The sequence below is a fragment of the Amborella trichopoda genome, chromosome 2, assembly GCF_054954075.1.
Source record: "Amborella trichopoda isolate Santa Cruz 75 chromosome 2, AtrichopodaSantaCruz75HAP2 v2.0, whole genome shotgun sequence".
NCBI lineage: Eukaryota > Viridiplantae > Streptophyta > Magnoliopsida > Amborellales > Amborellaceae > Amborella > Amborella trichopoda.
In genome coordinates, this window is record NC_142337.1 from 60,125,022 (window position 1) to 60,140,891 (window position 15,870).

General features: G+C 35.8%; 2 protein-coding genes across 2 annotated transcripts; one reads left to right on the top strand and one right to left on the bottom strand.

The window, feature by feature from the left end:
• Positions 1-743: 743 nt before the first annotated feature.
• On the top strand, positions 744-7,184 carry LOC18445106 (Nucleic acid-binding, OB-fold-like protein). The gene is made up of 3 exons (XM_006855251.4): positions 744-925; positions 3,886-4,142; positions 6,771-7,184. Exons 2-3 carry the CDS (start codon positions 3,887-3,889, stop codon positions 6,833-6,835), a joined length of 321 nt encoding a protein of 106 aa, XP_006855313.1. The 5' UTR covers positions 744-925; position 3,886; the 3' UTR covers positions 6,836-7,184.
• Positions 7,185-8,705: 1,521 nt separating this feature from the next.
• LOC18445107 (pollen-specific LRR extensin-like protein) lies at positions 8,706-14,794 on the bottom strand. Its single transcript, XM_006855252.4, has 3 exons — positions 14,480-14,794; positions 14,190-14,314; positions 8,706-9,725 (listed from the first exon to the last, which is right to left on the bottom strand). Exons 1-3 carry the CDS (start codon positions 14,588-14,590, stop codon positions 9,002-9,004), a joined length of 960 nt encoding a protein of 319 aa, XP_006855314.2. The 5' UTR covers positions 14,591-14,794; the 3' UTR covers positions 8,706-9,001.
• Positions 14,795-15,870: the final 1,076 nt, after the last annotated feature.

Here is a 15,870-nt window from a genome sequence, read left to right on the forward strand (position 1 = left end):
TATTCAATTATGATTTCTTATGGTTAAATTATTGAAATATCAAATTCTTGAAATGCCCCTAATTATTCATCTTTTGCATCCCTAAACAAGGACAATCTAATAATTTTTAATTTTTTTTAAAAAAAGATACTAAAATGTCAATAAAAAAAGAACCTCTCAAATATTAGAGAAAGCTTTCTATGTTCCCCTACAACATAGAAGTTCTATCATCCTCCTTATCCAACCGTCAATTTTTTACCGGAGGGCTAAGATTGCCCCAATCACAATATCACGTCTCTACACTATTTTATTTTAAATTTTTTTTCTATAAACTATTTTGACATCAAATTTTGGACGCCCATTTCTCTATTAAACTCGCACTAACGAAAAATATAACAAAAAAATTTCCAATAAAACAAAATGACCAAAATACCTTTGAAAGTTTCAAAAGGTATTTTGGTCATTATTTTTTATCGAAAAATTATCGTTAATATTTTTTATAGGTGCACCCCAATGAGAAAATGGTACGTACCAAATTTCATATTTAGAAAATTTGTATTAAAAAAACTTAAAATAAATACTTTGAGACATCAGATCTAAAGATCAAATGGTGAGTGGTTCTCGCGATAAAAAATAGACGGCTGGATGGTAAGGGGAGGATAGAACTTCTATGTTGTAAGAGAATATAGTGAGTTTTTTCAAATATTAATCGAAATAAGTTGACACCCTTTTAATTTTTAATTTTTTTTTTTTGGAAATTCAGTGGGGAGGGGGGAAGGACATGCCCTTACTAGGTGGTCGGGGTACATGAGAAAAAGATTTTCGTCTTTCAGTAATTTGAGCCTTCCCTCCACCCGGGCTTTGCTATAAATTTCCACACATCCATTTTCCCGCTCATTTCCTCTCTCTGTCCCCATTTTCCAAACGCCCTTGGAGCTTTTTTCAGGTAAGGGCTTTCTTTGCCCTAAATTCATTCTCCCTAATTTCTCATACTTCTCATAAAACGTATATTTTTCTCTTTTAATGAATCGTTTTTCCTGCGTTACCCTAGCACATCACTAACTGGTAAAATGGTTTAGTTTTCCTTATTCTCATTTTCCAACGTTCTTTTTCTCAATTTTTATGTCACCATAACTATCTATTCTTAACACGTGCACAGTAACAGCTTACCACTCCTTTCGATGTTTATTAAGGTTCTTTGGGGTACCCTAGAATCGTCGATATCATTGTCTTCTTATTTATTTATTTATTTAAGATTGTTGTTTTCATTGTCCCTTATTTTGTCTAATCTGATTATTCTGGAGTGTACACCCATTTGTTGGAACTCTCTAAATTTGAGTTTGATGCAAGAGGTTCTTTTATTAGTGTTTTACATTTTGCTGGATTGATAAGCTGCACAATTAGTCAGCATCCCATAATATATATTGTTATCATTTCTTTTTGGATAAGTGGGTATCCTTCATTAGTTCATTTCATTTCATCAATGTAATGATTTTAGTGATCTATTATTTTATCAGATAAACTGTATCATAGAATTTGAGGATGTAATAAAGTTGCCTTTTGATCCATTTGTTTGAGTTTTAAGTATGAGTACCCCAAACAGAAAATTAAATAAATAAAATAAAAGAAAGTGATCATATTTATTCGTATTTTGTTATCTACTTTATGACATAGACAATAATCTTGATCCTTTATGACCATTAGGGTACGTTTGGGTTGTATGAAAAAGTTTTCATGAAAAGTTTTTCATATGAAAGAACTCCCCCATGTCAATAGGTATGGAAGTTTTGTCACACCAATTGTTCCATTTTCATAGTAAACTTTTTTGTAGTGGACCAATTGGTGTGAAAAAAATCCATACACTCTGACATAGGGGAGTTATTTCATATGAATATTTTTGCATGAAAACTATTTCATACCGACCAAACATACCCTTAGTATGTCTTTTTTTTTTGTGAAAATTTATTTAAGTATCTGTAAGAGATGAATTATATAACAATTTACCCATTTGGAACTATTCCAAATCAAGACCATAAGTTTTTTTATGCAATTTGAAATTAAGTCAAATGATATGGTAAAGTGTTGAATAGTCAATCTCTTAAGAGTAATTTGATACAATTTCCTTTTCTTTTTTAATGCTAGTTTGTATATACAGATCACTTCTTAGGGGTATTTGACTTTTTCTTAAAATCCTCCCCATTTTAATACGTCATTTTATCCATTGATACTTGTGTTTATTGAAAGGGTGCGGTTTGCATAGAGCCGAGGCTCTAAACAATCAAATTAAAATACAGGTTTAAATACTGAAAATTTTTGTGATAGCCTTAAAATATATGTTCATCTTTAATTATAAAAGTTTAAGCTTCAAAAATAGTGTAGATCGAGCAGATCTATGAAACCTTGAAAATGTTGAAAATTGACAGTCCAAAATTGCGTTACAAGGTACACCATATCCAAATCTTTGAAATCCATTTTTTTCTCATGTCCATGCATCTTGATGTTGAGATGACCAATTTGAGGATATTTGGGTATCAAAACAACTTCTTCTAGAGAAATTTATGAGGTGGGCTCTAATTTGATCGTTTACAGCCTCGGCTTTATATAAACTCTTTCCTTATTGAAATACTTTTCATAATTGTTAGTTTAGTTCCATTCTATGCACATATAGTGTAATTATTGGGAGTAGACTTTTTTTGGGAACAACTCCGCCTTGGCCGCCCCTGCCAGTCAATGCCGGTCCCAAGCTTGGTTAAAGGAGGAGGGTTGTGTTAGTTAGGCAGCCAACGTAAAGCTTTGCTGCAACTTTCCATGAATCTTGAATCTACATTATCTGCTCATTAGTCTTATTGAGGGTATGGCCCTTGATAGAACAAAATGACAAAACAAGATTCATGTAGCCGACCATACATAGTTTAGATAAGTCTCTGATGATGATGAGACTTTTTTTGGGAACATATAACACGATCCATATGGTCACAGCAACAACCATGACCAATGGGTTTGTCACGGTCCATTTAATTGGTGGGAGGGTGATGGAGAGAAAGAAGGGCAATGCAGTTCACTAGTTTAAATTGTACATTGGAACCCACTTCTTAGAACACCATCCAACCATTGATGGGGCAGAGATAACCACTATGGATCATAGTATAGAGGCCTGACCTTTTTTGAGCTTGTTCCCTGAACCCTGTAATATTTTTGTAGGGATGCATGTTCCTTAAGATCAGGGTAGCAGGATTATCTAGGGGATTATCCATTTTTAGAAAGAAAGTGGCATGGTTTTCGTGTCAATTTCTACTTATAAGTTACTTGTTAGTGATTATTAACCAGCAATGATTTTTCTACTTATAAAAATATTTTTTTCAGAGATGGATTTATTGAAAATAAGAAAATTTATCTAAACACTTACAAGAGATGAACTATTTAACATGTTACCCATATAGTTTGATTTAATTTCAAACTACCCATCAAAAGACATAAGATCATAGGTTGGAATAGTTGCAAATACGTAAAATGTTAAATAGCTCATCTCTCGTGGGCATTTTGATAAATATAAGTGTCAATGGGCACAGTTCCTTAAAAACCGTGTGCTTTTCATACTTGACTGTGAAAACCTTGTACAATAACTGGTTTTAGGTCCAAAATCCAAATTTTCTGCTTCTATGGTAGTGTCTTGAAATCTTAAAAACTTATCAGCTAACCATGATTTTAACTACTTTTTTTGACAAAACATGATTTATCATGAGCTGTCAGTTGATATCCCTGTTTGTGCTCCACGGGAAACTTTTTAGCAGTATTGCATAGTATAAGAGAATAAATGTAAACATAATGTGATCAAGTGCTTTCAATTCTCTCTTATTCTCTAGTGTGAAGGTCTTTGAGCTATATTGTCTAATGTCCAATTTGCAGCATGGACATTTCAAGCCCTGCAGTTTTTGTCAATGGAGAACTTTTAAAAATGCACACCGGGCGAAGGGTTCGGTCAGTTGTTCAGGTTGTGCGAGTCGATACTGGAGGCTTCGTAGCTCAAACTTCAGATGGCCTGCAACTATCTGTTAAAGCTACTACTGTTGATCCTCTGTCAAAATTTGTTGAGGTGATTGGTGTTGCTGAGGGCAATCAGACCATTCGAGCTGAAATGTGCACCAACTTTGGAGATGCATTTGGTACAAATGTTAACTACCCGTACTTTGGTTTTGGTCATATCATTCCTAGTGTATCAGCATCTCTTTCCATACTTGATTGAGAGTTCATCTAGCAACGGCTATAGTAACTTTAGCCTCATCCTGAAATTTTATGGGGTGGACTGTCTGTTTTTCTTTCTATTGTTTTCTTATATTGTTGATTGGTTTGCCTTTTCATGCGTAAAAGTATCCTGCGAAATATTTAACCATGAGTTTTAAGTATTATTGCTTTTATTTATATTTTATTGCCCTAACCTGAGAAGCAGTTGAATATTCTAATATTATGTCATTCATAGTGTCTGTGAACTTAGAAGCTTACAATTATCAACTTGCAATTGTAAGTAAATTATCTTCCAATTTATGAAAAATAATGATTAAAATCTCTTGAAAAATCTACCCCCCCCCCAAAACAAAAAAACAAAAAAAATAATGCTGGCTCTCATCCAGAGAGTTTATTTTAAACTGGCTTCACTCTATTCCAGAACAAGTGATTCCTATGCTGACCATCTCCTTCCGTTTGTGCATCAAGCCAAAGAAAAGGTTTGCAAGATGCAGGGTCTCATAAAGATATTGGCTAAAGACCACTCCCCTTGGTTGTTTTTTATTGTTATTTTTCAATTTCTGATTGTGAAATGTAATCTCCTCATGATTCTGTTCCAGTCTTCTTGGGCTTTATGCTGTCGAACTCCTCTAGAAGATCGAATCTCATTTCCTTAAGATTCTCATTACAATCAGGGAAGGAGAGTCTCCCTGAAGGTTCAGTTCATCCATTCTATTCAGATACCCACCAAACCAGCGGGGCAAACAGAGAAATGTACCTGAACCCTGAAACCAGTCCTGGTGTCAAACAGGTAATTGCCAACTCAAAGACAGCTTCTAGCCTAGGAGAACCGTTTCATTCCCCAAACCTGAGGAGCCGAGGCCAAATGTTTTTAGCAACTCACAATGAGGACTGTTTAACTATCTTTTTCCTCCTATACATCGAAAAAGAAAAATCATGAGCCAGAATCTGTCTTGCATTGGAAGGTCAGAAGTATGATTTTACACTCACGCAAAGTATATTTACAACTACCTGGTTCCACATGCCTTGAAATACGCCTTCACGAAAAATTATTGGGATTCTGTAATCTGTGAAGATGGAATCTGGTTTCTTTCCTTGAAGGGCTTCATTCATCTGTCCTTTTTTTTCCTCCAAACTGTGTCTTCGCATATTGTTATCATTAGGGCATTAGGCAACGTCATTTTTATTTCCTTCATTTTCTCCCCCTTTTGTTTAGACTTGTGGCTGTTTCATGGGCACTATGAACCCTAAACCATTAGGAACTCAATGTTTTCCTGTGCATTGCCACTCCTTGTAACTGAGGATCACCATTGGCCAGAAATAGAGAAATAATTGAATGAAATTCAAACCCTGACTCCTTCAGCATTCCCCCCCTCCCCTCACCCCCAATCGTGGACTCTAGGAATCCTGTGTCAACATAGTTTCATTGGCCTTCTTACATAACTGTGTTTGGCTTTGCGCACCATGGTTTGGAATACAATTTCCTCTGCAACAGTGATGCCCCATTCATTGTATTGCCCCAAGCTGGTGAAATCAAGAACATGTGCCGGGTACCAAACAAGAGATGTGAGCTTTGTGAAGACTTAAACTTTGAAGTTGGAGCCATACTGACCCTGATACCATATAGCTTCATTATCGCAGAAGGTAGACTTGTAACTTTGCCCTTGCATTATTTAAGTGGGTTGCGAGCTGGCATACGTTATGGACTAGTGTGGAAATCTTTGAGGGGCTCCTTAGTTATTTGCATATTTCTGCCTCGTAGGCCAATTTTGGGAGAGGGCCCCCTTGACAATGAAGCGGTGCTCCTTTTGTCTTTTTTTTTTTCTTTCACTGTTGCCGAGCCTTGTAATTGTATTAATGTTCCGTTTCAAGATCTTCAGATCTATGCATGAGTGTCCAATGCCTTAGAATTTGCCGCAAAGCATGTGATCTCTCTCTCTCTCTCTCTCTCTCTCTCTCTCTCTCTCTCTCCCTCTCTCTCGCTCTCTCTCTCTCACACACACACACACTCTCAAAGTTGAATATATATTATTTTTTATGTCCAAGTAATAACATGCTTGCATTTTGTCAACACCAGCAGTTGCTCTGTTCACTTCATAAAACCTCTGAAACATATTTTGTGAACATTATTAGTGATGCCAGCACAAATGACCAAGTCTTGAGTGATTCTCTAAATCTTTCAACATTTTGCTGAATTTGTTTCTATTGTATTTTGATTGTATTGTATTTTGATAAATGTGATGTTTTCATTAGGTTGTGTCAAGATGTACATGTGATGATGTATGGATATATAATTTCTTAATATTTCATTTGTGTAAAACTTGGGTATGTTTACTCAAGTTTGTTTGGATGTTGAAGAAACCTTGAAATCTGAAATTTATGGATATATCTGATAAAAGTTTTACACATTTCCAGTTAATTGCCTTAAAATATACTTCGTGCGTTGTAGTTATCTTAGTTTACATAAATTTTCTGCATGGATAAGTAAATTGACATTTGGCTCTTTATCAAGACGCCTGTTTTTCTAACTGGTTCCTTGTCTCTTACAGATATGGCTTCATACAATCAGTTGTGCCAACTAGCCAACTCAGAACACAACAGTTTGTTTATTTAGTTGGTGCCCTCTGCACGCACGCATGTGTGTGTAAAGAGTCATGATCAGAAGCGTGACACCTACTAGTTATGTTCCTACTGAACTTCCTGACATAAATCATTGGAAGCCATTTACTTCAAGCTTAGTTCATTGTGATTGCTGAGAGTCCCAGCCACACATGAGGAAATGTCTTTTTTAAGATATCAGAGGTTTCTGGACGCTATGATGCTTATGAAAAAAGAAAAAAATCCCTCTTTTTTTTTTTGTATCGTTTTTGCTCCTATCCTCTTGGGATTTGTTTGTGGTTGATACAATATTTGACGGTCGAAATTCATTCCCAAATAGTATCTATCAAAATAAGTTTCATAAATTATGTGGTACACTACATCTACAAGGTACTGATTATACGTTAAAGTTTAGTATTTTAGTTGGTATGTCTTTGTTCAATGAAATGGTGCATGGCTTTGTCCAATGAAATGATGCTATTATATATGATAATGAGCTAGGACATGGCCAAACCCAACTCCGATGGATATCTGTGCTTCGTTTGGGCGGCGGATATCAGTGGCCCTATTCAAATGCAGTTTCTTTCCAAGAATCCATCGTTGCTGTAGATTTTGGATCTGAAGTTAACCTGGTTGATAATCTTGGCCATTAAGATAATCCTGAAAATAGACCTTTATTAACTCAATTTTTGAGCTGCTAAATTGATTCTTTGCGAATAGCCAAGCCTGCACAAATTTTTGAGTTGCAGAATCCTGGTTCTTTGCAGTGTCAAATGAATGATTCGGGCCGAGTACTTGGCTTGATAACTGTTGTAACAAAAAAGTGTTAATTTAAAAGAAAAAAAAAAACAAAAAGCAAAAAAAGGAAATATATGTTTAAAGTAAGATCAAACAAAATATATCTAAATGAGGTTAAAGAATAGTAAAAAAAAAGATTTTGAAAAAGTATTTTCTCATTGAATTTATTTTAGAAATAATTCAAAAAGTACGGGAAAATGTAAAACTAAGTAGTCGTATACAATACATTTCAATCTTTGTTAAAATGATAGAACATGTAAATAAACATGTTATAAATAGATTTTTTATTTTTTTAATTCTTTTTTTGAATTTTTTAATATCCCCAAATTAGAACCCCTAGTCAGACAAAATCTGTAAATTGGGCTCGGACTCACCGATTTTTTTTAAAATACTGGTGTTCTATGCGGTAAATTAATCCAGACTGATTTAGGAAGTGTTTATGCATTTGAGTTGGGATGCGCTAAAGGTATTCCGTTCCTTTTTTTGCGATTTGCTGGGTTATAGAACAGATTCATCTCACTATCCTTGTATCATAAAGGAGAAAATGACTCAAAACCATTTAAGGCTTGGATTTACAAAACTTTAGTTAGTTCCAGGTTGTGCCCGATCGCCGGCACTTCAATTTTCCTTTTTAAAGTGGATCATTCTATTCTCAAACTAAATGTATCATGTCCAATGCCCTTGTTCCAACTGGACTAATGTAAACATGAAAGCTTATTTGAGTGAATAAGTTGCCAAGCCGAATTGCAACCTAAATGAAAAGCACCTAAACCACAAGATCCTTGAGGTCATTAAGGTGCCTTAATCCTGTCAAGATGCAGAAATAGCAGCAGCAAATGAATCTTGTTATTTTTCGAAACATTTTAAGTGAGATTTGTGAATGACTCCTTTTTTTTTTTTTTAAATGTTAATTGTTAGTAGTGGGCTAGTAATTTTTGAAACCATTAGTAGTTTTCAAAAGGGGTCGAAACCAAGACCGGTAGCTGAGTCACATGCAGTGCTAAGTCGATCTTATTTCCAGCATCGTTAAAAGTCCCCATACGTGAGAATAACTCATAAAAGAAAAGATATTTGAAATCAAAGCAATGGAAAAGAAAAATAAACCAAATTAACGATCTAGTGTTGATCTCCTTGCAAATAATACAAAACGGATCCCAGAAAGTAAAGCCCGAGAGAAAATGGGCTACCCATGCAAAATGAAAAGATTTCCAAAATGTAAATACATACATATATCTCTTGCTTTGTTTCTATTGTTTTCTCTTCTTTTTGGCGACTAATCTAGGATTCAAGCATTCAATATTAGTGGTTGCAGTCCTTATGCCTTAGAACCACTAATCCAGATGGACGAACCCCAACATAGCCAATCCAAAATTCCATTATCAATTCACTCAAAAGAACAAGCTTTTGCATGTTCACCAAGAACAGATCTCCTACCGCTTAGCAACTCTGGTCTATTCACCCCATTGCCCCCAAAAAACTCCTCTTTTGACTCAACCCCTCTATTATTACCACCACCATCCCCCTTCAAATTCAATGCCCTATAACACTTCTCTCTTTTTTCTTGAGTCTCTGAGATACCCATAGTTGAACAATCCTCAAGAAGCATGCTCCTAACCCTGGAAGAGCTCCTAACAGGCCCACGAGACTCAATGGGATAAACCCTCTCATCGGCTATCACTTTCACATATGAGCAAGGGGAACCCTCTCTGTCGTCGACATGTTGATCCGATATGCTCTCGAAAGGCATCTCAAATGCATGTGAATTTGTAGGCTGTGTTCTCATTTGTACTGATCTCAAGAGAGCAGCCCTTCTAAGGTTGGGTGATTGGCATATGTCACTTGGTGAAGGTGGGAATCGGCTTTCTGATTCGGGGGTACGTGGCCTTGAATGGGAATAGGCCATTTGTAGGAGAGTACTACAGGGTGAAGAAGGTGAGTTGGATAGTGGCATTGAGGAATATGTGATGTGGGGTCCACCTATGTGGTGTCGATGAGGTGACACTGTGTTTCTGGTGCCCGTACACATGTCCTGTTGATGTATGAGGTCACAGTATCGTGAGTCGTCGGAGTCCTCTGACATTGGTGAAAATGGTGATGTCAGATCCTCTCTGCAAATGGAATTATTGAAAATGATATGAGCGTTACTTATGAGAAGCAGTATTTCGAAAAAAATAATGGTCTTTCCTTTTTCTTGACAAAGAATATTCATTAAGAATATATAAGCAAGGGGAAGAAACTCAAGTATTTAATACTGAAGACCAGCTAGTTTTATGAAGATAAGTAGCTTTGTTTATGGTTTGATTTTTCAGCCGAATTTGAGAAACAAGCCACTAAAAGCAAGAGAAAGGAAAAGATACTTATTAGAAAAGACATGCAACACATGAGCAAGGTCCGTACCCAAAGATATCTGGAATAAAGATTCTAGAAACAAGCCATCTGCAGTAATGGTGTATTTGAAGTATTGAAAACAAGAGGTGATGCATTAGATAAACAAGAGAAAGAAATTGGAAATTTTTCTTAATGGTTAGTACATTTTTTAATTTTCAGTCATCTGTCAAAGAGTTATTCCAATTCAACACAAACAATTACACCACACCAATTATACTCAAAAGCATGGAAGACCAATAAAGAAGGTTAGATGGCTACATGTACATCCTCATGCCTCCTAGGAAACTTGTAAAAGCATTGTGAATGAATGTGCATGGTGCATGAAAATCGAGTAAGATACCATTTCCTATTCAAGGGACCCATTAGTCTTTCTACTTATTGTGACCCTGCAGATTAAACACATATATAGCATTTTCTCATAACAAGATTGATAGGTTAAACATTTGTGAGGATCAAATTGGATCCAGTGTCAACATTATGTGCAACAAGTTAGCTTAGTTGACCAGAAAAGCAGTCCAACCGTCTTTATGATGGAAATCAAAATCTGCAATGTAGGGAGCACCCTCTCCCCCTTTACAAAAACAACTCTTACGTGCACATAAATGAGTTAAAAAAACACAAGGTAAATAATAACAATAATGAAAAGCACGTAGTGTTATAAAAAAGGGACCAGATTACGGATCCATCTCTAAATAAAAAATTACATCAAAGGAAATATCTATAAATCACATACAACAAGCTTGGTAAAAACCTTCTCAGTCCCTGAGACAACAGATAAGCTAAATGTAAAATTCTAAGACCGTTTAGGATCCCAAAAACAACCTCAAAAAGTAGAACTAAGTTTATGAATTAAGTTTTCCAGTTCAATTTTTCAAGTAACCATAGTCCATTTCAAATCCCCCTCCACCATTAGTCTCTCTTGAAGGCAAAGCCATCTACCATTTCTCCTGCCTGCTCTGTGAAATCGTTAATGTTCACTTTTGCCTCTTGACATTGCAGGTTTGAGAATCAGCATTTTGAAACTCGGGTAACCCTACTCAAACTCACCCAAGTTATTCACAGGTGACGGGTCCCATTGAAAAACCTTAAGAATTGGCTGATTGTCACCAGTTCCAGAGATTACTGTATTAATTTTTCATATATTCAGGCAAGTCTTCTTCATAGATTCAGGCAAGTCTTCTTGAGACTTGGCCGAGTCAAACCAGTCATCTCAGGCTCAAGACCTGCTCAGTTCCATGCCCGAGTGTGAAATTTCAGTCATTGTTTGAGAAACTTTCAAGAGTTTGCAACTAGAAGTTTAGAGGATACTGCACACGCAACCACATGGATGACACAATTCCATTGCAGGAATGTTGATTGATTGAGAGAGAGAGAGAGAGAGAGAGAGAGATTAGTGTGAAACCCATGACCAGGGGCTACGCGAGATTCTCCATATGAGGTGACTCAGTAAGAGAGTGAGCGAGAAAGTATCAAGTGTGAAACGCATGACCAGAGGCTATGCGAGATTCTCCATATGAGGTCACTCGACCACATTCCTCTCCATGGAGGGTGCCAGGTTGGAGAAGATGGAGTTACATGTGGGTCAATGTAAAGGATAGAGCAAGCTGCAGGTCCTTTGGTTGTAAATCTTTCTCTGATTCAGTGGTTGGAGTTTTTGTTTCAGATTCTGGTGACTTGCTCTAAGATTTAGGGACATAATAAGGGTTTCAGGATAATGCATGGGTCATGTAGAATCATGTCATACTACTCTTTGGATTGAAGATTCATTTACAATTGTAAAGGAAAATGTCAGAGAGCCAATTTTGAAAACTAGGAACCACTTAAAACCCAAAGAAATCCAAACTTTGGGAGAGAAACCCCATATTTCTTGTGAAATCTAGAGCATCATTTGTCATGGAAGGGTTCTAATACATCTCCATAAACTATGGACATCCTTTAAGCAACGCTCACCTTCTTTCTGAGATATTTATGTATGTCAAAATCCTTTTTTTTTTGGGACAAGAGATAGCTTCCTCTCTATTTGGTTCAGCTCTTTTCATTATTTCTTCTTTGAAACAGGCATAACTCATAATCATGATCACTTTTTCTGTGAACAGTGCACTGGGTAAAGGAGCATGTTGTTCAAAAGAAATAAATATAATCATTTGCATAGAAGTTCTTCCCATTGCAAATACGAAAAGAAGAGTAAGTAGTTTAGAACTTTCTATCTTGTGACAACAAAACAAAAGGAACAAGCCTAGTCCAAGAAAACAGGAATAGAAAAACTCCTACTCAACATCTATGGAGTACAATACTACAATGTAGCAAACAACAGTAGAATTGATTTCTATGGAGTACAATACTACAATGTAGCAAACAACAGAAGAATTGATTGTAAATAAGGATGGATAAAGTGGGTAGTAGTGGAGGTGGCTTGGCAAAATGACCAGGAAAGGAATTTCTGAAGGGGTTAATAATTCTTGAGTCCAAGGAGCTCAAACTACATTAAAAGAATGCTTGAAAGAACTTTAAGAGATGTACGTATGATGCCCACATATCCCATAAATTTGCTGACTTTATTTACTGTCAACCCATGATGTAGTATCATCAATTTGGCCCTAGAAAAGATGCCCCTGTTTTAATGAAAACCGTTGATGAAATCTGCCTATGTTAATAGCTTTACAGGTAGTTGGTGTCGTATGGGTTGCACAATCATTGGAAATGGATGGATTGTGATGAGCTTGAGACGAGTAATTTTCTTGTCAATTCTCATGGATGCACCGCATTTCTGAATCCATAGATACGGCAGGTGCAGTAAAGATTAAAGAGATGTTATCTATTACATTTGAGATGTGGAACAATCCAAGAGGTACGATATTCTGAATATTGAGTAGTGCACTTTTCAGGATCAATGTAGATGTCATGTTTTCAAAAGCCAATAAACTAGACTAATAGCAATTGTTCAGATAAACTTCTTTGTGTTTCTGCATAGAACATAGAACTCTGCTACAGTGTTTAAGATTCTATTTAACTTTTACATTTAACTTTACATGCAAAAATTGAGGTTTCAATGAATTTATCTCTACAGTTTGAGCTAGTGTATTGTAAGCAATTTAGGTATTTAAACATGGTGGGAAAGCAACAACCATTATTTCAGGTCAACAGGAAATATATTTAGAAGGTAGCGACTCTTTTCGTGATTTTCGCGACAAGAGGAAAATAATAGGAAGTGCTGGGGCTTGGATTAATGCAATGTCAATGTCAAAACATTAGCGATGCAACATATGGTTTGGAACAATCACTTAAGCAAGAAATGCAAGGCCTGAAGGAAGTGCCAATATCTCCGAGAAAAGATTTATATGCACAAATATTACCACTAGAAAACCACAATTATGCACCCGGTGTATAGGAATTGGGCTTGTGAAAGGTCTCGGTTTGGCTCCCAAAATACAAACATAGAACCTATTCTAGAGAGATAAAATAACCATAAAAACCAAACCACCAGTAACAGGCACAATAACTTGATAAGCAAACTTTAATGCAGAAACTTGAAAATTTCCACATGCAGGATAACTTTGACTGACCATGGTTTTTCTATTTTTTATTTTATTTTATTTTATTATTTTGGTAATTGGACTGGCAAATGGCTGTCACTCTGAAACCCAAAGGCAGAAACAGGCTTATAATTGGCAAAACAATAAGCAAATTCCTCATGGTTTTAAAGATTTAGATGTCTGACCTAGTTCACTCCTCATTTGGTTCACTTGCTAATTTGAATTTCTTTTTTATGAAATCTGCAAGTCCTATTTGATGACAATTGAATGAACCACATATTACTTTCTATTAACTACTTCCCCATGCCAATGTGTAATTCACACTATTGTTTACAAAGTAAGAAATCATGAATCACAAAAGAGGAAAACCCAACGGGCAATGATCAAAAGATGACTTAAACAGCCAATTAATCTCTTGAAGGAGTTATTTGTTCCTCATTAAACCAAACACTTAGCGAGACAATCCAGTATTATAATTCTTTGGACAGCAAGAAACCATGAATTCACAAAAGAGAAGAACCCAACAAGCATTGATTAAACATGAGCACAACTGACATTAACCTCCTATAAGAATCAATGATCCCTCAATAAAACCCAATTCTGAAAAACAAAAAGACATCAGGGAGAAAAGGTAAAGAAAGCCAATCTAACCTGGGAAAACCAATGCTCTCAGACCTCACAGGGGACTCCATAGGATCAAATCTTGATGGAGATGTTCTATGTACCTCTGAAAGTGAGTCCCCAACTGTTAATCCATTCAAACTTGAAGCCATAACCTGAATTTGTAGCAAGACATTTTAAAACAATAGATAAGGAGCCCAGTTAGAGAGGGATGGGGAAGAATCCCAAGAGCCCAAATGAAAAGAGTTAGAGAGAGAAGAAGGAACCCCAAAACCCAAATAAAGGCTCAGCCCCACAAATTTAAAGTGAGAAAGAAAGACCTCACTGAGATATCGCTTGTGGGTATGGAAATTGTCCAAATAAACAGCATCTTCAGGGTCCCTGCCCCTCTTTCCAGATTGGGAAAGGCTTGAATCCCAACCCATTCTCATTCTCTCTCTCTCTCTAAAGCTTTTTCTCTTGATTTGCTCTCTCTTGTGTTACAGCAATCAACCAACCAACATTTCCCTCCGTTATATTGCGTGACAAAAACAGCATCAGCGCGGAATTCGCTACAATGTTAATGCGAAATAGCGACACGTGATGCTTTAATTTCATTTTTGACGGATACAGTTTCTTTGAGTCCACAGACCGACAGTAGATATACGGGCCCTTTTATAATTTATTTTTGAAGTAAAATTTATTCCTAATTTTTAGGGAATATATAATATCAATCTATAAAAATAAATAATTTTTTTAAAAATAAAAATAGTATTTTCGGAATAAATATTTTAAATTTTTAACAGTTGATTTTACTTTTTCTTTGGAGGACTATTATTTATGGTGTAGATCTACACCTTTTTTGGTAGATGATGCAGCTCTCCAAGCCCGCATAGTAATAAGTGTAGGCATGGAAGCGCCAAACAATTGTCCTTTTTCTAATAGAGAAAATATCAGAAACTTAGTCCCAAATTCTTAATGAATGTATGGAACGGCAGCACTAAAAAATAATTATTAAGACATACTAGAGAAGAAGTCTTAAAAGTTAGAAAAAATAAAGTAAATCTCTTGCACTTTTTATTTGGAAATTGTACTAAATAAGTTCTATTATATCCTTTAATTGATATGTTACCATCGAATTGGAGTATGAAAATTCAGTATACTATCCGATGTCTTCTTTTTTTTTCAAGTGAAAAAGTGGTTTATACATTGGATGTCTAAAATGATTTTGTTGAATGATGTAGACCTCCAATTTTTCCACTAAAAAACCGACTCGCGGGACTACCGCACATGAAATAAAATGCAGTCAGAACATCTCACCTAATCCCCAACTTTGTGTCTTTACTCCCAAAAATTGATTTGGATATCCAAATTGCTTTTTCACTTAAAAACCAGAAGGATTTGAACATCAGAGCAAAATTTAAATTGTGATGGGTGAGTTTTACATACATGTCAAAGGTGCACCTCAAAACTATATTAAAAAAAAATGCAATTTCAGTGCTGCAAAGCCTTCCGATGATGTGAAAATCTATTATTGCCCCCACTTGTGAAATTTAAAGTTCTAGAAATGGTGACGAATCAAACAGATCTAAAAACACTTTAAAATCTAAAAAATAGATGGTCCAGGTAATGTGTTAGAAGATAAACTATTTTTAAGTCCAAAAATCCCCTTGTTGCATGTGTATGAATCTTGAGGTTGAGATGATCGATTTGAGGGTTTTAACTTGTCTAG

What these genes read in the sequence shown, in the direction of transcription:
- LOC18445106 (XM_006855251.4), top strand. Translation starts at nt 3,887, where the DNA reads ATGGACATTTCAAGCCCTGCAGTTTTTGTCAATGGAGAACTTTTAAAA. An exon ending in CAACTTTGGAGATGCATTTG is followed by an intron (nt 4,143 to 6,770) that starts GTACAAATGTTA and finishes TGTCTCTTACAG; the next exon opens with ATATGGCTTCATACAATCAG.
- LOC18445107 (XM_006855252.4), bottom strand. Translation starts at nt 14,590, where the DNA reads ATGAGAATGGGTTGGGATTCAAGCCTTTCCCAATCTGGAAAGAGGGGC. An exon ending in ACAAGCGATATCTCAGTGAG is followed by an intron (nt 14,315 to 14,479) that starts GTCTTTCTTTCT and finishes CTACAAATTCAG; the next exon opens with GTTATGGCTTCAAGTTTGAA. An exon ending in GAGAGCATTGGTTTTCCCAG is followed by an intron (nt 9,726 to 14,189) that starts GTTAGATTGGCT and finishes TTCCATTTGCAG; the next exon opens with AGAGGATCTGACATCACCAT.